This window comes from Primulina tabacum, chromosome 9 (assembly GCF_025594145.1).
Source record: "Primulina tabacum isolate GXHZ01 chromosome 9, ASM2559414v2, whole genome shotgun sequence".
Classification (NCBI taxonomy): Eukaryota; Viridiplantae; Streptophyta; class Magnoliopsida; order Lamiales; family Gesneriaceae; genus Primulina; species Primulina tabacum.
Window position 1 is genome coordinate 1,305,979 of NC_134558.1, and position 25,598 is coordinate 1,331,576.

The 25,598-nt window shown below is 38.9% G+C and overlaps 2 protein-coding genes and 1 pseudogene across 2 annotated transcripts; 1 reads left to right on the forward strand and 2 right to left on the reverse strand.

The window, feature by feature from the left end:
* The first annotated feature begins 786 nt into the window (after positions 1 to 786).
* Positions 787 to 12,611, forward strand: LOC142556399 (protein ANTAGONIST OF LIKE HETEROCHROMATIN PROTEIN 1-like; annotated as a pseudogene).
* A 4,717-nt stretch (positions 12,612 to 17,328) lies between these two features.
* LOC142556400 (uncharacterized) lies at positions 17,329 to 17,907 on the reverse strand. The gene has a single exon (XM_075667861.1). It carries the CDS (start codon positions 17,905 to 17,907, stop codon positions 17,329 to 17,331), a length of 579 nt encoding a protein of 192 aa, XP_075523976.1.
* Positions 17,908 to 24,648: 6,741 nt separating this feature from the next.
* LOC142556402 (uncharacterized) lies at positions 24,649 to 25,236 on the reverse strand. The gene has a single exon (XM_075667862.1). The coding sequence runs from the start codon at positions 25,234 to 25,236 to the stop codon at positions 24,649 to 24,651; it is 588 nt and encodes a 195-aa protein (XP_075523977.1).
* Positions 25,237 to 25,598: the final 362 nt, after the last annotated feature.

The following is a 25,598-nucleotide window of genomic DNA, read 5'->3' on the forward strand; positions in this document are numbered from 1 at the left end:
GGAACTTTTCGATTGTTGTTGGTGTGATGCGAATTGTGGCTGGCCTAGGGCCCTTAGCCATGGTTCAAATCATTCCTTGGGATGTTGGTAAGAGTCTCTGGTCGGTGGTTCAAGCCCCAATGGCCTATAGTCTCGAAAACGACGCAAGAAACCTAAGCACAGTTGCTGTATTTTGTGGACAGCAACTTGCTGTGACGGTTCAGTGGCTTGTTCGAGTTCTTGGTTGGCTTTTAGCCCATGGCCTTGGACTGGACAGTGCCTCATTGAGTTGGAAAGGTCATGTTTTTGACCGTTTGTCATTCGGATCATTTTTGAGGTCGTACGAGAATTTATGGTGCGATGTGCCAGATTGACTCTCGAAAGAGCGTTTCATGTTTTGGCCTCCATTCACCTAGATTTCGGCCCTCACCATTTTAGGAGCATTATTTTATCATTTTAAGCGTATTTTAATCATGACTACATGATGATTCAGTGTTGGTTCGGGTTGGCTCGGAGACGTGATTAAATACAAAGTTGGTAGGCGTAATTGTCACATTTTTGAAGGATATTGCATAGTTTGGTCCCATAAAACTATTGCATATTTTTCATGGCATATTTAGGTTGCAACGAGCCTGGGAGCGATCCAATCCATTCAGTAAAATTGTTACAGGATATTTAATTCAGTTATGTAATTATATTACGTGCAAAAATACAAATTTTGAGATTTATGTGATATGGCTTGTGGTCACTTTACTACCATGATTAAATCCGGTCGTCAGTTACCGATCCAGTCGTCAGTTACCGGTTATGAGAGCATTACTAAGTCCTGTCGCCAGTTACAGGCCCGATCGTCAGTTACCGGTGAGCTCAGTTTCAGTCGACAATAAAGCCATTGATTCTGAGTGGTGGGATGTTTTCTTGAAGAAGAACTCTTCCTCCCAAGGTACCTTTCAGTTTCTTCTCCATTTTCGTCCTATCCTTCAGGTTTTGTTTGATAGAAATACAGCTGTAAATTTCAAGTCAGTCTCGTGGGTACCGTTTCTTATAATCTGTAGTAATCCTTTCTTGGATCTGAAAGATTACATTTTTGGGAACCTCGTTTAGCAAGCTCGGTTAGAGAAGATCTTATCTCCAGACCTCCTTCTGGCCTCATCAACATCGAGGGAAGACTCCTAAGTGTCGAGAAGCAAGCTGCTATCGCATTGCGAAGATTGGCTTCTGGTGAATCTCAAGTCTCCGTTGGAGCTTCTTTTGGAGTTGGCCAGTCAACTGTTTCTCAAGTTACGTGGAGATTTATAGAGGCCATGGAAGATCGTGCCCGCCACCATCTCAGATGGCCTGACACGAGTAAAAAATGGAGAGAATAAAATCCGGTTTTGAATCATCTTCTGGGTTGCCTGATTGTTGTGGTGCAATAGATGCTACTCACATAGTGATGACCCTCCCAGCTGTTCAAACTTCAGACGGTTGGTGCGATAAAGAGAACAATTACAGTATGTTTGTGCAAGGTGTTGTTGATTCTGAGATGCGGTTTTTGGACATTGTAACGGGGTGGCCTGGGGGCATGCCGGTTTCTAGATTGTTGAAGTGTTCTGGATTTTACAAACTTTGCGAACGTGGCACACGTTTGAACGGAAATGTGAGTATTATCTGATGGAGAGGAGGTTAGAGAATATGTAGTTGGTGGAGCGAGTTATCCTCTACTTCCTTGGCTTGTAACGCCGTATAAAGATGATGAACACTCGGGGTCTGGATCTGAGTTCAACACGTCTCTTGAAACTGCAAGATCTGCTTCTGTCAAGGCATTTTCGCAGCTGAAGGGTGGTTGGCGAATCCTTAACAAGGTTATGTGGAGACCGGATAAGAGGAACTTACCTAGTATTATCTTGGTCTGTTCTTTACTTCATAATATCATAATTGATTGTGGAGACAGATTGAATAACAAGTGTTTTTATTAGAATCAAACTCTACCCAAAGGTATAATATATCTTATAGATAAGTTCCTAATTTATGTTGAATAAATCCCATAAATAGGATTATTTATATCTAAGGAATCAAATAAACAAATTAGTATAGAAATGCAAAAATAAAATATTAATTGACTTTGTAATACACGATTCCTTTCAATCTCTCCTTTGTTTGCATTTCTGGACAAAAATTTCAAAAAATGATGATTGACCAGTTCGTAGCTCCCCTTGAATTTGACATGTAAGTTCAACAGTGTTGTAGGCAGTGTTGCCAACAATGACTCATAACACCGGATAATAAGTCAGTTAGAGACAAGGAAAACAGAAGATACATCATTCATCACAAGCATTTAGAAAACATGAAAGCACGGAAACCGGGTAAACACAAATTATTATAAAAAGGAAAAACAACGATATCAAGAAGTCAGTCTGCATCATTAGCAGTTTCAGCACTAGTATCAGCAATAGCAGTATCATCATCACTTTTTGGCTCAGTAGCTCCCCTTTTTTTGCCAGAATGCATGCCAACCTCAAGAAGAAGCCGATAATCAGCATTTGATTTTCATAATAAGCAATAATGTTCCTGGTTTGTTTGATTTGTTGAAGGCCAAAGTCTATTTGTGCTTGAATCTTGGAGGTGGTGAGCAAGATGAAGCCTTCAGGGATGGATGATGATGAGGGCCTGGTGTTACCAACACTCGGGGCAACACCAGTAGCAGGTGAAGGGGCAGTGACATCAACCTCCGGGACATTTCCTGCAGCAGACCAAGAGAGATCCACGACCCGATTTCCTTTGAAAAATGCAGGGGCAATCTTCAGTGATTACCCTAGTTTGATCAGTTGTTCATCTTCCTCCTTGCAAAGCCCTGAGTCTCCAGGAGGCCATAAATAAGAGAAAGAAATGAGAGTCGGGTAGACTTGAGTCTTCCTTCAGCAAATTGAAGGACCGTCTGAAACACCAGTTTCCCAAAATCGAATGCCCGACCTGTACCAATATCAAATAAAACAAAGGCCTGCGGCCTGGTGACCACCATGGTGTTGGAGGAGGGTGTCCAATTTCGGATGGCCGTCTTGTGTAGGACTGAATAGAAAGACGTTAAGCTAGCAGCTACCAAGCGATGTGGGCGGACATGGTACTTTGTGATGACACCCCAGTCAGGACAGTAGTGACTTCATCAATGTCAACAGGGGGGTTGTCCTCAGTGATGCTTGGAGTACCGTAGGTGTCATTGATAATAGCCAGAGAGAATTGATAAATGGCATCACTCAGGAATACGCGGCCAAAGCGCACTGAAGTTTCATCACTGACGGCATTAGTGAGATTGCAGTAGAACTTTCTCACTGGTCTTTTTGGATAAGGCAGAACTGCGCTCACAGTGACGACTAATTGTCGATCTTTGAGGAATGAGATTAAATTCTATCGTTCATATAACTTAGCATCCACGTTCCTTTCTTCCACAAATTCTCGATGGGCATATAGATGCCATTGACTCACAGCAACCTCAGAGTAGAAGGCATGTGAGAAGGCATAATCGAGATCATAGTCTTCATCAAGGGGGTTGTCGGAGGTGTTGGCAACACCGATGCCAACATCAGCTGTAACATCATCTTCTTCAGACTCAGTATCCTGACCAGAGCTATTATCGGTCCTTTCTATTTCAGAGCCAGACTCAGATTTCGATGGAATCTTTTCAGATGATTCCGATTGGGCTTCTCCCTCTTTAGGCACCGATTACTATTTTGCTTTTGATTCCCGTAGGCTGTTAAGAAAATCAGCTAAGGACTGTTCGTCCTCAGAGGAGAAGCATACCTCTTGAGGAGGTTCTGAAGATTCCTCCGGTGGAGCAGTAGAGGAGGTTGAAGGAGCCGAGGTCTTCTTAGAGAGGGTTGGCCGCTTTCGAGCAACCAACTCATAGTTGTCATCATCGGAGTCATCTCCCGATGAGAAATCTGGATCGAGTGTAAAGTATGTGGCCATCCGAGGTTTCTTTGGTTCGGAAAAATCAGGGCTATACCCTGCTTGTCGTTTTGAGCGTCGTCACATAGGTTGACGAGGGAATGCTCTCCGATATGCCTCGTAATCTGGTGGGTTGTCGATATCGAATGGATTCCCTGGCTCACCAGGAGCAATTTCTTCCATTGAAGTGGGTTCTGGATCAGCAACCACAATCTGTAGAGGATTATCAGTAGAAGGTGATGTTGATGGTGTTGCTGGTGGTGTTGTTGCAGAGGGAGGAACACCACGACCCGCAGCCATTTCACTGCGGATATACAGGGGATCAAAACGATTGTCAGCCATTTGTAAGAAGAAGAGTGTTATAATATAGATCAAAAACAACTTCACAGCGAAAGAGTTCAAGGTCGACTTCAGAAAATCAGAGAAAAGAAGGAACGATAATTCGCATAAAATTCATAAGATTGAGTATAAAAACCCTTGCTGCAACGGTAAGATTTTTATTCAGGAAGCGTCCCACAGTAACGGTAAAAAAAACGTAACAGACTCATCTAGGCCCAACGGTAACAATTCTGAATTTATCCAATTACATAATTGCTATTCTGCCCTTCCTTCAAACGGTAATTTGATTCTACTCAGTTCTAAAATATTTCAGAAGATTATCCAATGAAAACCCACGTCGATTATAACCCACTAACACAAGTAGACACATAAATTCAAGATTTAGGTAATCAAGGTTTTCATCAACCGTCATGAATCAATATGCATGTCCTAAATATGTCTCCAATATGATGAATTATCAAAATATCAGGCAGTTTATAAATTGTGCTGTGTCAGATTTTGGTGTTGGCAACACCTCATGGCAACACCACTGAGTTTTATTCAAACTTCTATAAAATTTTCTTTTGATTCATAAATGATAGCTCCCACACTAGAAGAACGGTCTTTAATATACTCTCCTAGGTTTCTTTTTCCATTACTATTTTTACCTAGAAGTGGTAGCTCCCACACTAAAAGAACGGTCTTCAAGGGACTCCTCTAGGTAGCTTTTTTCATTTTCTTCTAAACAAATTTTTTTAAAAATTATTTACCTCTTTTTTGTTTTTCTCTTTATGCTCGGATTTTCCAAGTCACTTTTTCGCATTAGACAAGATCACGATTTTCATGACTATCCTTAACTATTCGGTGCTTTGGATTGAGCATAATTTATTCCTCAACATTTGATTGGAAGTACGAGCATTCAGAGAGTACCTTTCATAAATTTCCTTCACTGTTCAGACTTTACATAAATAAATAGGATGATTATGATTATGCAGTATGCATAGCATTCTAAAAATAGACATGCAAAAATGGTGTTGTCACCGGTGTTGGTAATATCAATGACAACATGTGTGTGTGGTTATTGTACGCACATGCTGAGAGACTTCCGAAGATTGAAAAATCTCTCAAAGTCCAAAGTTTTCGTGAATATATCAGCCAGTTGATTCTCAGTCCTAACAAATTCCAGTCGAATTATACATTTTTCAACCAAATCTCGAATAAAGTGATGTCTTATGTCTATGTGTTTTGTTCGAGAGTGTTGAACAAGATTCTTAGAAATTTCTATAGCACTTGAGTTGTCACAATATACCATCATTATGTCACTGTGAAAACCATAATCCTCAATCATTTGATTCATCCAAACCAGTTGTGAGCAGCAACTGGCAGCTGCTACATTTTCAGATTCAGCAGTGGATAGAGATACACAATTTTGTTTCTTACTAGACCATGACATTTGGTTATTGCCTAGATAGAAACACCCACCCGAAGTGCTCTTCCTATCATCTAGGTCTCCAGCCCAGTCAGCATCAGTAAAACCTACCAAATTTGTGTTTGTTTCTTGTGTATACCACAATCCTAATTCTAGTGTACCTGCAATGTATCTAAGTATATGTTTTAGAGCTTTTAGGTGTGATATTTTTGGGTTTACTTGGTACCTAGCACATAAACACACACAGAACATAATATCGGGGCGAGTCGCAGTTAAAAAATACAACAGACTACCAATGATGCTGCGGTACATGGTGTTGTCAACACCGTCGGCAACATCGTCTTTAGAAAGTTTTTCACTTGACCCCATGGGAGTTTTCATATGCTTGGTATTGTCATTTGAGAACTTTTTAACCAAATTTTTAGCATACATGGATTGGCACAGAAATATACCATCATGCAATTGTTTTACTTGTAATCCAAGAAAGAAGTTCAATTCACCTACCATGCTCATTTCGAATTGTGATGGCATGCACTGAACAAAGTTATTAACAAGTATTTGAGATGAAGCACAAAAAATGATGTCATCTACATACACTTGACAGATCAAAATATCATGTTTCAGCTTTTGAATGAAAAGAGTTTTATTAACTTCACCTCATTTGAAGCCCAAGTTGATCAAGTAATTAGCCAACCTACCATACCATGCTCGTGGAGCCTGTTTCAGTCCATACAGAGCCTTCTTCAGTTTGTAGACGTGGTTCATGTGATGTGGATCTTCAAATTCTTTTGGTTGACTCACATATGCTTCCTCTTTTAAGATTCCATTTAGAAAATCACTTTTTAATTCTATTTGATACAACTTAATGCGCATGTAACATGCTATGGTAAGCAACAGTCAGACAGACTCAATTCGGGCTACAGGAGAAAAGGTTCCATCAAAATCCACCCCCTCAACTTGCGTGTACCCTTGAGCTACCAACCGAGCTTTGTTTCGAACAATGTTACCAGATTCATCTGATTTATTCTTTAAAATTCATTTTGTTCCAATAACATTGGTATTTAAAGGTCTAGGCACTAAATCTCATACATCACGGCGCACAAATTGTTCAAGTTTTTCATGCATTGCATTGACCCATAATTCATCTTTTAGTGCATCATTAATATTCTTGGGTTCAATTTGAGACACAAAACATGAGTGGCTTACCTGGGAAAACATGGAGCTCATGCAGATTAAACCAACCATTTTGCGGTAGTCCACCTTTTCTTTCTTTCTTTCTTTCTTTCTTTCTGCACATCATCATATAATTCACCAATGGTTTGTGATGATGGATGATTCTTCTAAATTTTACTGGGAATATCTTTCCCATTTTTTATTATCACATCATCATCATTGACCTCTTCATTTTCCACAGCTTCTGTTCTGTTCAGAGGCGGTGTTGTGCCTGGTGTTGCCTCACTGGACTCAACACCGATACTGGTCAAGGGGCTCACTTGTATCCAGTAGTCCTTCAGTATCATCCTCTTTAGATTTTCCAGTCAGATCAGCACAATCATCAAACACAAACACTACATTAATTGACTCAATAGTTGTTCTAGTTCTCAAATTAAAAACACGGTAAGCCCTACTATTCATTGAATATCCGAGAAATAGACATTTATCACTTTTGGAGTCAAATTTTGCAAGATGATCACGATCATTTAAGGCATACCAAACACAACCAAAGATATGAAAGTATTTAAGGTTTGGTTTTCTTCCCATCAAGATTTCATAGGACGTCATGGTAAATCCACTCCTTAAAAATACACGGTTGGAAATGTGACATGCAATATTCAAGGCTTCGGCCCAAAAACGTTTTGACACATTTTTAGAACTTAGCATGACCCGAGCCATTTCTTGAAGGGTTCGATTCTTCCTTTCCGCTATTCCATTTTGTTGAGGAGTTTTAAGGGCTGAAAATTCATGAGTGATTCCTTTCTTTTCGTATAAGGAAGTGAAATATGAATTCTCAAACTCCTTCTCATGATCAGTTCTTATTTTAACCACCCTCATATCATACAAATTAGTTATCCTGGCATGCAACTTTTTAAAGACATCAAAAGTATCAGATTTTTCTCTAAGGAAACTTACCCAAGTGAAACGTTAAAAATCATCAACACACACAAATGAGTATTTCTTACCACCCAAGCTCTCAACTTCCATTGGACCCATTAGAGATCTATGTGCAAGAGATCAAGACATCATGTTGTCCCAAAGTGTTGCAACATCGGGTGTGCAACACAGGTTTGTTTTCCTTTATGACATGGTCCACAAATATATGCATTATCTGAACACAAATTAGGCATACCTCTCACAGCTTCAAACTTACACAGATTTTTCAGGGTCTTGAAGCTCACATGACCAAGTTTTTGATGCCATAGATCCAAATTTCTTATCTTGGCATTTCGGAAACCATCACCTTCTCCCACAAGATAGCAATTGTCAGCAGACCGAGTTCCTGACATAACACAAACATTTGCATCATTAAAGACTTCACAATTATTTTTGTTGAACCTAACATGTAAATCATCATCACAAAGTTGGCTTATGCTTATTAAGTTCGAATTAAGTCCTTCAACATGTAGCACATTGTGGAGTATGGGAAGCCCATCAACATTCAGGGTTCCTTTGCCTACAATTCTCCCTTTGGCACCACCCCCATAGGTTACACATCAATTTTTTACTTCAAGATAGTCAATGAGGTGTTCTTTAGAACAAGTCATGTGACGAGAACATCCACTGTCAAAGTACCATGCACCTGCAATATTAGTTTTTAACGAGGTGTAAATGACATTGCAGCGTGTAACAATTTTTGGTACCCAAACTTTTTTAGTGGAGGAACTTTTGACAGCGGTGTTGGACGTGGTGTTGGACAACACCTTATGTAACACCCGATTTGAATGCCACCTGAGGTAGTCATTTGTGAGTTTGTAGCAGAAGGATTTGATGTGCCCAGACTTACAACAGTAGTGACAAATGAAATGACGCTTTCTTTGCTTTGGATTTGAGATTGATGCAGGCTTCTTGACTTGCGGCATCTTTTCTGAGGAGGGACCTTTTGACGGTCAGGAAGATGAACTGGATGATTTCAACTTCTGTTCAGAGACCAGCCTTGAGCTTCGTACATTTTTCATGGGTGGATTTTCTGTTAAGGGTTCAGCATAGTCTTCAACACCCTTCACAAATACTGTGGTCTTTGAACTGGAGTTAGACGACTCACCATGTTTATACATACTTTCAACGTAACCAAGTCCAGATCTGCTGTCCTTTCCCATAGTTAGCATTGAGTCAAGTTTTGATGAGCTTGAGTTGAATTTAGCAAGTGTCTTTGATGCCTTCTCAAGATCACCCTTGACTTTACATAGTTCAAGGTCCTTCCTACTCAGCAAAACTTCAAGACGAGACAAGTTACTCTTTAATTCAGTGTTTTCTTTTGACAGTATTGAGTTTGTGTTATTTTTTTTAAGCCAGTCATCATAAAGTTCTTCATACATCCTTTGGACAATTTCCAACGTAAGATTTTCTTGATTAGTTCCCTGGATTTTGTAAACATCTGAATTTTCCAGCGATTTAGCATTAAGACATAATGATATGGACTTAGTGTTGCGGCCTGGTATTGCAACACCAGTAGTAACACCAAAGGGATTGACCTGCAGTTTATGCATATCTATCTGGATGGCAGAAAGGGAGGTACAATCGTCTCCTTCCTTAGAATCACGATCTTCATCAGTGTCCTCGTCACTCAAGGTGGCTGCCATGATTTTATTTCTACGAAGTTGGTTGGCACACTTATTTGCATAATGACCAAATCCGGAGCATTCTTGACATTGGACTGAATCAAGTTTCTTTGCCTCTGGTCGACCCAAAAGTTCATTCCTTGATCTAAAATTCCCTTGAATAGGTGCATAAATTTTATTCCTTTCAAAAAGAACAAAAGAAAGTTTTGTTGTTGGCACAGTTTTCTTTAATTTTGTCTCTCATTCGTTTCAAGTAGTACCAAACTTCTTAGTAATCAAGGAGATTGACTCCTCACCAAGATCAGATTCATTTGCCTCTTGAATTAGACTGTTCATGGAGTCATCAGTGGTTTGCAAAGCAATGGTCTTCCCTTTATTTCTTCTCTATAGGTCCAGATTCATTTCAAATGTCCGGAGTGAGCTGATCAAGTCTTCCAGGTTAAGTGTAGAAGTGTCCTCGGACTCGTCAATGGCACAAATTTTGATATTGAAGCGTTCAGGAAGGGATCTCAGGACCTTGCTTACCAGTCTTTCGTTTGACATAGGATCACCGAGACTAAAAGCCTCATTTGCAATGTCATGTAATCTTCGATCATATTCTACAATAGTCTCATTTTCCTCCATTCTCAAGCTTTCAAATTCGGAGGTTAACATCCTGAGTTTGGTTCTGCGAACACTTTCAGACCCTTCGCAGTGCTTTTGAAGAATATCCCATGCTTCTTTGGCAGAGATGTAGTTGGCGATGAGGCTGAACATGTTGACATCAACAGAGGTGAATACAACATTGAGCGCCTTAGAGTTAAAGTTCCAGGTTTGGACTTCATCATTGGACCAAAAATTCTCTGGTTTACTTCTATTATCTCCATCATCGTCAACTATCCTTGGTGGAGACCAACCGTCTAAGAATCGTTGCCATGCCCTTTCTTCGATAGATTTGATGTACATCCTCATCTTGACTTTCCAAAGAGCATAGTTTGAACCATCCAGGACTGGTGGTCTAAAAGCAGTGCTAGACGCTAACGGATCCATCAAGCTATTAGTGTATTTCCTGTAAAGACAGCAGACGACCAGAATCAATCATTTAGTGTATCAAGCGATGGCTCTAATACCACTTGAAAGTGTTGTATCTCATAAACTCACATGAAATATTCAGTAATATATATATCAGAATTTTGTGTTGTGCTAAGCTGTTGTCAACACCAGCACACAACACTGCAGCGGAAATTAATTGTTAATTAAACATTTATAATTGCAATAAATAAGTCGAGACCAAAAATTTAAATCATGCACAAGTACGAATATTTGTGCGATGTCTCATGGCAAAAATTCACTAGAAATGTATGTAAATTGTTTACACAAAACAATACTAGTAAGACTAACAAACCTAAATTCCTTGACACTCAAGAAAACCAAAATACATCAAAATAAATCATTACTAAAAACAAGATGCATAAAACCAAAACACGAATTGCTCAAAAACCAAATAAAACCACTCGAACAATCAACACTCTGCGTCAGTGTTATTCTCCAAGTGTTGTTGACATCAAACAACATCACGTGATGAGTTGATCACTTGAACACTTTAAGTGTAAATCTTCAATACTGAGTTTGATTAAGTCCAGCAAAGCTCCAGAAGCAGCCAGCACTTCTTCTTCCCTCTTCACGCCGCACCTCGTCCATGTAAACAAGGTAACAAATGTTTTTATTAGAATCAAACTCTACCCAAAGATATAGTATATCTTATATATAAGTTCCCAATTTATGTTGAATAAATCCCATAAATAGGATTATCTATATCTAAGGAATCAAATAAACAAATTAGTCTAGAAATGAAAAAATAAAATATTAATTGAATTTGGAATACACGATTCCTTTCAGCTTGTAACGCCGTATAAAGATGATTAACACTCGGCGTCTGGATCTGAGTTCAACACGTCTCTTGAAACTGCAAGATCTGCTGCTGTCAAGGCATTTTCGCAATGAAGGGTGTGGTTGGCGAATCCTTAACAAGGTTATGTGGAGACCGGATAAGAGGAAACTACCTAGTATTATCTTGGTCTGTTCTTTACTTAATAATATCATAATTGATTGTGGAGATAGATTGAATTCAGATGTTTCTTTGTCTGGATATCATGACTCTGTTTATATAAGACAGATTCGTCAACTCCACGGTCAATCCAATTGGTTCGTTTTAATTACACTATGTTATGTTGGAAAAACTATTGTAAAAATTAAAATTGAATATATTATCACGTGTTGTAGTAATTATTTGTACTCTCATTTAAAGTTTAGGATGTTTAGAAAAACATTTTAATGATATAAATTGAGAAAAAGTAAATAAAGGAAAATTAATATTCTTGCTATGGAATTTTATATGCATAAAATGAAAAACTACTAAATTTGTGCTTTAATTGGGTGCAATATATATCGTGGTCAAATGCAATTTGTAAAAAATCATTAACTCTGTTTATTGGATATTATTGGATCTATTATGTATTTTTATATTTTAATTATATCATAATTAAAATATTAGATATATCAAAAATAATATATAATAATATATTATTTTATATGGAAACATTTGATAGATAAAAGTGTATCTACCGTGTAAAATTCTGGTTAGGCCATGTTGGAAATCCTATAAATATAGGTAGATTCCACTTGTCAGACATTACAAGATATACACACAATACACACAACTAAATATTCTCTCTCCAATAATTTTTGAAGATCGGCATGATATTCGTCAACTAATTAATATTTTTGCTGTAATTAATATAGTTAAAAAGAAATTCGTCGACTAACAAATATGTTTGAGAAAAGGTAGAAAGTAATTAAAAATCATGAAATAAATATAGAGTTGCGTTGTTCTCCTTCATGAGAGTTGAGTTAAACTTATTTCTTATAATTCAATCAGCATACAACTCTTCATATAGCTTTTGTATACAGAAGATACTGACTTGAGACAGAATGATTTTGGACAGGTGTTGTTCCCAGGTGTGGCAACACCTAAGGAAACACAGAAAAGATTCACTTGTAACCAACGCTTTTCTTTCAGGAGTGCAATCAAGGAGGTGTGATTATCTTTTTCATTTGACTCTTCCTCCTCATTAGATTCCTCATCACTCAAAGAAACATTAAGTCCTTTATTTTTGCAGGATCTGTTAGCACATTCGTTGGCATAATGTCCAAAGCCCTGATATTCTCTGCATTGCACAGAGTCATACTTTTTCGGATACAGCTGGTTCTTTCCTTCATTCTTTTGCCGAAACTGTCCTTGGACTGTAAATTTTTGAGGTTTTTCTGGGGCAGTGTTGCTAGGAAATATGGCTGTCCAGTCTTCTTTTTGTCTCTGATCCTTTTAAAATAGTCTCCAAACTTCTTCGTGATATATGAAATAGAGTCTTCACAAAGGTCCGACTCATTTACTTCTTGTGACAATTGAATTGAAGATCATTATAGGAGTCATTTGATACCTGGAAAGCGATCGTTTTATCTTTGTCATTCTTTTGCATAACCATGTTCATCTCGAAGGTGCGGAGTGAGCTTATCAAATCCTCCAGTTCAATTAGAGTTGTATCTTTTGCTTCATTAATTGCACAAATTTTGATGTTGAACCGTTCGGGCAATGATCTGAGAACTTTGCTAACCAACCTTTCATTTGAGATTGGATCGCCTAGGCTGAAGCTTCATTGGCAATCTCTCTGAGGCGTCTGTCATTGTCGATGATAGATTCAGTTTCTTCCATCCTCAGATTCTCAAATTTGGATGCCAGCATTCTTAGCCTCGTTCTTCTCACACTTTCAGAGCCTTAACAGTGTTTTTGGAGAATTTCTCAAGCATCCTTAGCTGATATACAGTTTGTGATCAGGCTGAACATGTTCAGATCGACTGAGGTGAAAATGGCATTTAGGGCCTTCGAGTTGGGGTTCGATATCTGCACTTCCTCAACAGTCCACTCATTTTCAGGCTTTATCAAGGGTATCATCATCTTCGTATATCCTTTTTGGTGGACTCCAACCGCTGACAACATGCTGTCAGGCTCGTTCATCTATGGATTTAATATATATTATATTCTTCATCTTCCATAGACTGTAGTTAGATCCATCCAAAACAGGTGGTCGAAGTGCTGCGTTTACGAGTGACACATCCATCAAAGAGACCTCTTAAGCAAAATAATCAAGATCATCACTTAGTATATCAAGATACAGCTCTAATACCACTTCTGGGGTATGGGGTATATTTTGTTGAACATAAATTGTGAAAAGTATACGAGACTTTGTGTGTATCAGATTTAAATGTTATTTCAAATGTCGTAACACTTGGCGCAACACCCAGCAGAATAATATAACACAAGTAAATAGCTTAACCTAAGATAACTCAGAATTAAGTGTGCGGTCTCTCAGGGCAAAATAATCACTAGAAAACAACGAGTTTACACAAAAACAAACACTAGTCATTTTAATGTAAATCAATTTTCTCAACACGTTGAGAAAATAAATTGCTTTCTAAAACAAACAACCAGAATAAAACGTAATCAAGAAAGCAAAGAACGTGGTGCCAAAAACTGGAGCAACAAACGTGATCTTCAGCCAACACTCGCACGTGTGTGTCTGCAGATGTCTCCAACAATCACGACAACACGTGAAACAGCACTCTTCAAAAACCGCAACGTCCTTGTGAATTGTTTTTCTCTGTAAATCATGACGTGCAAAAGTGTAACAGTAAGCAGCCACGAAAACTTCCAGGCTAAGAGACAAAAATCACGAGAGCAATAATCGAATAAGCCACTTTCCTTGGCTTGTTTCTCTTTTTATAATTCTCCTAATCTCCTAGGGTTTACCTTCACAAGAAATCTACAAGTTATGAAAATCAAAAATTTTATTAGAGACAACCTCTTTTTAAATCAGTTATATCATATCATAGAAATCTTTATCATAAGTATAATATCTAGAAGGGCAAAACCATTAATTCAATATCTCATTCAATCATATCAATAAGGAAGTTAAATTTAAAGATGATTATTTCAAGAAAAAAATTATATCTTAGACATCAAGATTATTTTTCCTTTCAGTAGGTCTACAACACGGTTTTGAGAACCAATATAATGAAATTTAAATACTAGATTTATATATATATTTCCAAAGAATTGGGCATTGAATGTATTGTTCTTCTGTTGCACTCCAGTTAATACGTAAGCTATATATGCAAATTATCTGCTCTATCTATATATAAAAAGTGTGACTTTAACTATGTATATATTGTGGGTGCTGTCTTTAAATGAGTGTTGTTGGAATTAATTTGCATGTGTAGATATATCATAAATGCTAATCATTTATGGATTTTGACTTTCACTCTTATATTCAAAATTATTTTATTTTCTAGTTTTCCGTCAAAATAAATTAGGAAGGGTTAAGTTGGTGAAAATTTTTCTAAGTAAAGTCTATAATAATACATAAATGAGAGAGTTAACGTTGAAAAGTAGACCAATTATGGGTATGCCATTTTATCCTGTAAATAAAAATTCATCATCGTATCCAATATTTATATTTTGGATTAAATTTCTCTTCTTAACCAAAAACGTGTTGATAACTAGGAATGTACGTGAACATTTAGTATAAAAAGATTTTATTGTGCTACAATTATTATTTTTATAGTTTTTCATTTAATTTATTTCGTAATAGAAATCATTAATGTCACGCCTCGAAATCGGGGTTATGACAACCAGCTTCGTAGTACATTATAAACCAAAACCAGTTTATTATCATAAATTTCTAAAAGTTCGGTGTCTTTACAACTCGATAAAATAGAAACACGCGGAAGCGTTTACAATAAATAAACAACGAATTAACGAACTAATTAAAATTCTCGATTTCACCAGCCCCAAAACTTGTAACGTACCGTACTTTTAAACTAATTTAAAATTTGCGAAAAAATAAAAATTTTCTTAAATACAAAATAAACTTTCAAATTTGTATTAAAATAACTTACTCGTCTAAAAACATTTGCAATAAAAACAACAACAACCAAGTTTGCCAAAAGTAATAATCATTTAAACATCATAAATCACTTCATGAAATCAGAGTATTAAAAATCGTCATGCATAAAATCTTAAAACATGGGCGGTCCTCGGGTTTAGCCTCCTGCGCAGTCCAAGCTGGCTCATTGGTCCCCACCTCTCGTCTCCTCAAAGTCATCCTCACCTGCATCGATCAAGTCTAGTGAGTCTAAAGACTCAACATGTATAAACTGGAGATAGCAAGTACTACATAATAAAACCACATGCATCTTTAAAGTAGGGCTTACATACTTGAAACTTGAACGTAATAGCATAAACATACTTGAAACTTGAACGTAGTAGCAAAAACGTAGACGTGCCATCATCATAAGACTTTTCTTAAACATGCTTGCATCATACATACTTGAGCATACATAACATCATTTTGCGTAGAGATACGTTTCAAAGCAAGTGATCCATACATAAAAGTTCCTGATCAGACTAAACCACAATACTGGGCTGGCAAGGAAAGTCCACTACCACATACATGAGATGTCACGCCCCGAAACTCGAGATTTGACATCGGCGTTGTTTAACAATCACACAATCGAAACAACAAGCCTCTTGTAGCACAGTATAAACCGAACCAGTTTATATATTATAATCTCAAATTAAATAGCCATTGTCTTTACAATTACCGAAAGAAATAAGACGACAGAGTTTTAATGCGGAAACGTAATAATAACTTAAACATAATCGATTTCCTTGAGCATTCACCATCCCCAAAACTGCTCGGATTCTTCCTCCTCAATCTGTTCTTCGGACTTATCTGGGAAGGGTTGTAAGGGGGTGAGTATTTGGGAATACTTAGCAAGTGGGGCGTATATCGAGCACAATTTAAACAACATGCACAACTTTCGAAAATAAAACATGACTTGCATAATATTTTTCGTATCACATGCATAAACACTTACCAACCACTATGATTTATCTACCTTCTATTGTTTACTGACGTCAGTCCCTAATTTTTACTCTTCTAAGGGGGCGAGGTCGTATAGCGGTTATATCCCCCACCGCGTAAGGGTACGTCATGGTTGGGATTCCCTCCCATATACAGTCGACTCCTCACAGTATTTTAAAAACCGTATGACAATCGACACAAGAAAAGGAGTAGGAAAGAACATGTACTCGATAGTAATTTTCTTATCAAAAACCGAAATCACATATGCATCAAATCTGAAATTTTAAAAGTTTAAAACAGCCCACTTACAGTATTTGGATTGCTAAAGAAACGTAGGTGTTTGGCTTCGAGAATTGGATCGCTTTTTGCTCTTGCTCGGACAGCGCCTTGGCTTCGATTTCTAGCCTAACCTCGGGATGATTTTTTCAGCAAGGTTTCGCCTTGGCTAGCTGCTAGAATTTCGAGTTTTTCAGCTCTAGAACTTCGAGATTTAGGTGTGAGGAATGGCTAGGTATAGTGTGGTATTTATAGGTGAGGGGAATGGAGCTAAACATGGCATCTAAAATCTTACCAAAAATCATGCACAATCACATAAATTTTGATTCAAATACACCTTGCCATTTTCAAAAATATGATGGCTGAATTAAGGGATTTGTTTCCAATTTCCTTGTGGTTTATTCTTGCACAACAATCTTTATGCACAATAATAAGAGGATTTTCGAAAATTGTCAAGTCCATGCATTGATTCCTCTAGCCTTGGATGGTCCTTACCAAATCTTGTATATCCCCTTGCATTTTTCGAAAATATGCATGCCATATTGTAAAGATTCCAACAATTAATTATCTCCTCATATTTATATCTTATTTAATACAATAATCAAATCTCACAATTTCCTTATTGTTATTTATTTGCATGGCAAAAAAAAATCGGATCTTACATCCCTCACTCCTTATGGGAAGTTTCGTCCTCGAAACTCGAGTTGGCTTGGTCTCCAAATAGGTAGGGATATTCCTTCCTCATCTTTTCTTCAACTTCCCAAGTTGCTTCTCGCTCAGTATGGTTAGACCACTGTACTTTGACGTAGGGAATGATGCGTCGTCTGAGGACTTGTTCCTTGGTGTCCACGATTCTGATAGAAACTTCTTCGTATTTCAATCCTTCTCCCAAGTTTCCTTCGGTCAAGAGTGGTTCTATTTCTAAAATGTGACTTGGGTCTGGAATGTACCTCCTCAGTTGGGATACATGGAACACGTTGTGGATCCTTGACATGTTCGGTGGCAGTGCCAGTCTGCATGCTAGCATGCCCACTTTTTCTAAGATTTCAAAGGGTCCAACATATCGAGGGTTCAGCTTCCCTGCTTTACTGAATCTTACAACTCCTCTAATAGGCGAGACTTTCACATAAGCCTTCTCGCCCACATTGAACTCTACAGGCCTTCTTTTAAGGTCTGCCCAGCTCTTCTGTCGATCTTGAGCTGCCTTGAGCTTTTCTTGGACAATTTTAACTTTGTCCACAGTCATTTGTACTAGCTCGGGTCCCACTAAGGCTTTCTCTCCCACTTCGTCCCAATAAAGTGGTGATCGACATTTCCTTCCATAAAGGGCTTCGTATGGTGCCATGCCGATACTGCTGTGATAGCTGTTGTTGTAAGCAAACTCAATTAAGGGTATATAAGTGCTCCAGTTGCTACTGAATTCCAGGGCGCATGCTCTCAGCATATCTTCTAAGGTCTGTATAGTTCTCTCAGTTTGCCCATCGGTTTGCGGATGGTAGGCCGTACTTAGGGTCACTTTCGTTCCCATGGCCTCTTGAAAGCTCTTCCAAAAGCGCGAGACGAACCTTGGATCCCTATTAGATAAGATGCTAACTGGCACTCCATGCAGTTTCACGATGTTGTCCATGTACAGTGAAGCAAACTTGTCGAGATTGTAGTTCATGCGGACGGGTAGGAAGTGTGCAGTCTTCGTGAGTCTGTCTACTATCACCCATATACCGTCGTGGCTTTGCCAAGACTTTGTCAATCCTACCACAAAGTCCATGGAAATATGCTCCCACTTCCATTCGGGAATTTCCAAAGGATGCAGTTATCCTCTAGGTCGGTGGTGTTCTGCCTTGACCTGTTGACATACTTGGCATCTGGAGACGAATTCAGCTACATCTCTTTTCATTTCATTCCACCAAAAACTATTCTTGAGGTCCCTGTACATTTTCGTACTGCCTGGGTGGACTGAGAATTTTGACTTGTGCGCCTCTGCCATTATTTCTTGGCGAAGGTTATCACTGTCGGGCACACACAGTCTTCCTTTCATCCACAAGATTCCCTTGTCATCAATCTGGTGATCCTGAGTCTTCCCTTCTCTGACATGCTCCTTAAGTTTAGTCAGTACCGGGTCTCGATCCTGGTTTAACTTGATGGTCTCCTGCAGACATGGCTGGGCCGAGAGGGACGTTAGAGTTACCTTGCCAGGGCCCTTCCGACTTAGCGCATCAGCCACCTTGTTTGCTTTACCCGGATGGTAACTTATGGTCAAGTCGTAGTCCTTCAGAAGTTCGATCCATCGCCTTTGCCTCATATTAAGTTCCTTTTGGATGAACAAATACTTGAGGCTCTGATGGTCTGTGAAGATTTCACATTTAGCACCATAGAGGTAGTGCCTCCAAATCTTTAAGGCGAAGACAACCGCTGCTAGTTCCAGATCATGAGTAGGGTAGTTCTGCTCATGCGGTTTCAACTGCCTTGATGCGTAGGTGATCACTCTTCCCTCTTGCATCAGTACGCATCCTAGACCGTCCTTAGAGGCGTCACTGTAAATAGTGAAATCTTTATTTTCTGCGGGCAGGATCAATACTGACGTGGATGCGAGTTTCCCTTTCAGTGTATGGAAACACTTCTCACAACCGTCATCCCAGATGAATTTAGAATTCTTCTGTGTGGGCTTCGTCAGTGGCACGGCTATCGAGGAGAACCCTTCGAAAAACTTCCGGTAGTAACCTGCCAATCCAAGAAAGCTTCAAATATCGGTGGCGTTCTTTGGTCTCGGCCACTCAGTAATCGCCTCTACCTTCCTTGGGTCCACTGACACTCCTTCTCTCGAGATCACGTGTCCCAGAAATGACACACTCCTTAGCCAGAATTCACACTTGCTGAACTTAGCATAGAGCTTATTCTCTCTTAAGGTCTGTAGAGAAAGGTGAAGGTGCTCTTCATGGCTCGTCTCGTCAGGAGAATAGACGAGGATATCGTCGATAAATACCACTATGAACTGATCCAGGAATGGCTTGAATACTTTGTTCATCAGATCCATGAATGCTGCCGGTGCGTTGGTCAGACCAAAAGGCATCACGATGAATTCATAATGTCCATATCTCGTACGAAAGGCTGTCTTGGGGATATCTTCAGCCCTGACCTTCAACTGGTGATAACCTGTCCTCAGATCCAGTTTAGAAAAGATGGCGGCTCCTTTAAGCTGATCGAACAGATCGTCTATCCGAGGTAGAGGGTACATGTTCTTGATTGTGATCTTGTTCAATTCTCTGTAGTCGATGCATAATCTCATACTACCGTCTTTCTTCTTTACGAAGAGTACTGGAGCTCCCCACGGGGACACACTCGGTCGAATCTGCCTTTTATCTAGCAATTCTTGGAGTTGTTCTTTTAATTCCTAGAGTTCGGGTGGTGCCATTCTGTAAGGTGCTTTAGAGATAGGGGTCGCACCGGGAACCAGATTGATCTCGAACTCCACTTCGCGGTCCGGGATCGTCTCCGAGAGTTCTTCTAGAAAAACATCTGGGAACTCTCTTACTATAGGGATGTCCTCCAGTTTCAGCTCGGATTTCTCTTTTATTTCACTGAACATTGCTAGGTAGATGTCTTCTCCGGATTTCATGGCCTTCCAAGCTTGAGACGCGGAGAGCAGCAACTTCCGGTCCTTGGATTTGCCGTGGAACATGACTTCTCCCCGATCTGGGGTTCGGAGTTTGACTCTCTTCCCCTTACAATCTACTATTGCACTGTTTCTTGCTAACCAATCCATTCCTAAGATTACGTCGAAATCGACCATGATCAACTGTATCAAATCGGCGCTAAAAGTCTGATCACTAATACTGATTTTACAATCTCTGTAAATCTCGTCCGTTTCAGTGGCTCTATTAGTAGGTGTGGCTATTCGGAGAGGTTCAGTTAGCTTATCAGGCTTACGTCCTAGCTTCTTAGAAAATCTCTTAGACATAAAGGAATGTGTGGCACCACAGTCAAATAACACATAAGCAGGCACTTGCTGAATAAATATGATACCTGACACGACTTCATTGGCGTCGTCTGCCTCCTCCTGAGTCATGGAAAACACTCTGGCATTAGGTTTGTCCTCCCTTGGTTTACTAGGGCCTGTTCCTGTGTTTGGCCTAGTTCCTCTGTTTGGCCCTGCTGGTCGGTTGGCGGCGGTAGGACATTCTGCAATTCTGTGCCCCGCTTTCCCACATCCAAAGCATACACCGCTGGCCCTTCGGCATTCCCTGGTGTGTCTGAAGCCACATGTTGGGCATGGCTTGGGTCCTTGATGGTTACTGGCGGAGGGTTGCTCTGAGGGAGGTCCACCCGACTGATTGGGCCTCTTGAACATTGGTTTCCCTTGAGAGGGCTGACTGTTAAGGGGTCGCTTGTTCCTGTTTTCCCCTTCCCTTCGACGAATGTCAGCTTCGGCTCGGATAGTCGCACCCATCAGGTCTGAAAAATTTGCAGGTTGGTAGACTGCTAGAGCTGACTGAATCCTGCTGTTCAACCCCTTCTTATTCTCCTTGATCTTGTTCTTCAGCGCTTCACCCTGTTGAGTCAGCTGATGGTTCACCTTGGCAATGCAGCTTATAGCCTCACTCAAATTTTCCAGTCTCTTTTTGCTCCTGTTATTCAGCTATTTTTCTTCCTCCAATTCTTTGCGATAGCGCTCCACATCCTCTCGCAACTTTCCATTTTGATATTTGCACTGTTCTATGACATCTCTGAGGTCCATGTTATCACTCCTAACTAGTTCACCTTGATAGATAGACTGGTTAAGGCGGACTTGAATCTCTTCTTTCTCAGCGGTTAAGGTTTCGACCTCACTCCTCCTCTCACTCAATCGGGCTCTAAGTCGCCGAATCTGACGGGACTGATAGTGAAGGGCAAGCTCCTTCAGACGAATGGCAGCTTGGGCACGGGTGTGGGGTCGCATAGGGGTAGATGAAGCCATTTCCTGAAATCAATCAAAAAAAATGGACAACCTCTTTTTAAATCAGTTATATCATATCATAGAAATCTTTATCATAAGTATAATATCTAGAATGGAAAAACCATTAATTCAATATCTCATTCAATCATATCAATAAGGAAGTTAAATTTAAAGATGATTATTTCAAGAAAAAAATTATATCCTAGACATCAAGATTATTTTTCCTTTCAGTAGGTCTACAACACGGTTTTGAGAACCAATATAATGAAATTTAAATACTAGATTTATATATATATTTCCAAAGAATTGGGCATTGTATGTATTGTTCTTCTGTTGCACTCCAGTTATTACGTACGCTATATATGCAAATTATCTGCTCTATCTATATATAAAAAGTGTGACTTTAACTATGTATATATTGTGGGTGCTGTCTTTAAATGAGTGTTGTTGGAATTAATTTGCATGTGTAGATATATCATAAATGCTAATCATTTATGGATTTTGACTTTCACTCTTATATTCAAAATTATTTTATTTTCTAGTTTTCCGTCAAAATAAATTAGGAGGGGTTAAGTTGGTGAAAATATTTCTAAGTAAAGTCTATAATAATACATAAATGAGAGAGTTAACGTTGAAAAGTAGACCAATTATGGGTATGCCATTTTATCATGTAAAATAAATTCATCATCGTATCCAATATTTATATTTTGAATTAAATTTCTCTTCTTAATCAAAAACGTGTTGATAACTAGGAATGTACGTGAATATTTAGTATAAAAAGATTTTATTGTGCTACAATTATTATTTTTGTAGTTTTTCATTTAATTTATTTCGTAATAGAAATCATTAATGTCACGCCTCGAAATCGGGGTTATGACAACCAGCCTCGTAGTACATTATAAACCAAAACCAGTTTATTATCATAAATTTCTAAAAGTTCGGTGTCTTTAAAACTCGATAAAATAGAAACACGCGGAAGCGTTTACAATAAATAAACAACGAATTAACGAACTAATCAAAATTCTCGATTTCACCAGCCCCAAAACTTGTAACGTACCGTATTTTTAAACTAATTTAAAATTTACGAAAAAATAAAAATTTTCTTAAATACAAAATAAACTTTCAAATTTGTATTAAAATAACTTACTCGTCTAAAAACATTTGCAATAAAAACAACAACAACCAAAATTGCCAAAAGTAATAATCATTTAAACATCATAAATCACTTCATGAAATCAGAGTATTAAAAATCGTCATGCATAAAATCTTAAAACATGGGCGGTCCTCGGGTTTAGCCTCCTGCGCAGTCCAAGCTGGCTCATTGGTCCCCACCTCTCGTCTCCTCAAAGTCATCCTCACCTTCATCGATCAAGTCTAGTGAGTCTAAAGACTCAACATGTATAAACTGGAGATAGCAAGTACTACATAATAAAACCACATGCATCTTTAAAGTAGGGCTTACATACTTGAAACTTGAACGTAATAGCATAAACATATTTGAAATTTGAACGTAGTAGCATAAACGTAGACGTGCCATCATCATAAGACTTTTCTTAAACATGCTTGCATCATACATACTTGAGCATACATAACATCATTTTGCGTAGAGATATGTTTCAAAGCAAGTGATCCATACATAAAAGTTCCTGATCAGACTAAACCACAATACTGGGCTGGCAGGGAAAGTCCACTACCACATACATGAGATGTCACGCCCCGAAACACGGGATTTGACACCGGCGTTGTTTAACAATCACACAATTGAAACAACAACCCTCTTGTAGCACAGTATAAACCGAACCAGTTTATATATCATAATCTCAAATTAAATAGCCATTGTCTTTACAATTACCGAAATAAATAAGACGACAGAGTTTTAATGCGGAAACGTAAATCTAATTAATAATAACTTAAACATAATCGATTTCCTTTAGCATTCACCATCCCCAAAACTGCTCGGATTCTTCCTCCTCAATCTGTTCTTCGGACTTATCTGGAAAGGGTTGTAAGGGGGTAAGTATTTGAGAATACTTAGCAAGTGGGGGTCTATCGAGCACAATTTAAACAACATGCACAACTTTCGAAAATAAAACATGACTTGCATAATATTTTTCGTATCACATGCATAAACACTTACCAACCACTGTGATTTATCTACTTTCTATGGTTTACTGACGTCAGTCCCTAATTTTTACTCTTCTAAGGGGGCGAGGCCGTATAGCGGTTATATCCCCCACCGCGTAAGGGTACGTCATGGTTGGGATTTCCTCCCATATACAGTCCACTCCTCACAGTGTTTTAAAAACCGTATGACAATCGACACAAGAAAAGGAGTAGGAAAGAACATGTACTCGATAGTAATTTTCTTATCAAAAACCGAAATCACATATGCATCAAATTCGAAATTTTAAAAGTTTAAAACAGCCCACTTACAGTATTTGGATTGCTTAAGAAACGTAGGTGTTTGGCTTCGAGAATTGGATCGCTTTTTGCTCTTGCTCGGACAGCGCCTTGGCTTTGATTTCTAGCCTAACCTCGGGATGATTTTTTCAGCAAGGTTTCGCCTTGGCTAGCTGCTAGAATTTCGAGTTTTTCAGCTCTAGAATTTCGAGATTTAGGTGTGAGGAATGGCTAGGTATAGTGTGGTATTTATAGGTGAGGGGAATGGAGCTAAACATGGCATCTAAAATCTTACCAAAAATCATGCACAATCACATAAATTTTGATTCAAATACACCTTGCCATTTTCAAAAATATGATGGCTGAATTAAGGGATTTGTTTCCAATTTCCTTGTGGTTTATTCTTGCACAACAATCTTTATGCACAATAATAAGAGGATTTTCGAAAATTGTCAAGTCCATGCATTGATTCCTCTAGCCTTGGATGGTCCTTACCAATCTTGTATATCCCCTTGCATTTTTCGAAAATATGCATGCCATATTGTAAAGATTCCAACAATTAATTATCTCCTCATATTTATATCTTATTTAATACAATAATCAAATCTCACAATTTCCTTATTGTTATTTATTTGCATGGCAAAAAAAAATCGGATCTTACATCCCTCCCTCCTTATGGGAAGTTTCGTCCTCGAAACTCGAGTTGGCTTGGTCTCCAAATAGGTAGGGATATTCCTTCCTCATCTTTTCTTCAACTTCCCAAGTTGCTTCTCGCTCAGTATGGTTAGAACACTGTACTTTGATGTAGGGAATGATGCGTCGTCTGAGGACTTGTTCCTTGGTGTCCACGATTCTGATAGGAACTTCTTCGTATTTCAATCCTTCTCCCAAGTTTCCTTCGGTCAAGAGTGGTTCTATTTCTAAAACGTGACTTGGGTCTGGAATGTACCTCCTCAGTTGGGATACATGGAACACGTTGTGGATCCTTGACATGTTCGGTGGCAGTGCCAGTCTGCATGCTAGCGTGCCCACTTTTTCTAAGATTTCAAAGGGTCCAACATATCGAGGGTTCAGCTTCCCTGCTTTACTGAATCTGACAACTTCTCTCATAGGCGAGACTTTCACATAAGCCTTCTCACCCACATTGAACTCTACAGGCCTTCTTTTAAGGTCTGCCCAGCTCTTCTGTCGATCTTGAGCTGCCTTGAGCTTTTCTTGGACAATTTTAACTTTGTCCACAATCATTTGTACTAGCTCGGGTCCCACTAAGGCTTTCTCTCCCACTTCGTCCCAATAAAGTGGTGATCGACATTTCCTTCCATAAAGGGCTTCGTATGGTGCCATGCCGATACTGCTGTGATAGCTATTGTTGTAAGCAAACTCAATTAAGGGTATATGAGTGCTCCAGTTGCTACTGAATTCCAGGGCGCATGCTCTCAGCATATCTTCTAAGGTCTGTATAGTTCTCTCAGTTTGCCCATCGGTTTGCGGATGGTAGGCCGTACTTAGGGTCACTTTCGTTCCCATGGCCTCTTGAAAGCTCTTCCAAAAGCGCGAGACGAACCTTGGATCCCTATCAGATAAGATGCTAACTGGCACTCCATGCA

Excerpts from the sequence above, each read along its gene's own strand:
- LOC142556400 (XM_075667861.1), bottom strand. The coding sequence starts at position 17,907 with ATGACTGTGGACAAAGTTAAAATTGTCCAAGAAAAGCTCAAGGCAGCT.
- LOC142556402 (XM_075667862.1), bottom strand. The coding sequence starts at position 25,236 with ATGATTGTGGACAAAGTTAAAATTGTCCAAGAAAAGCTCAAGGCAGCT.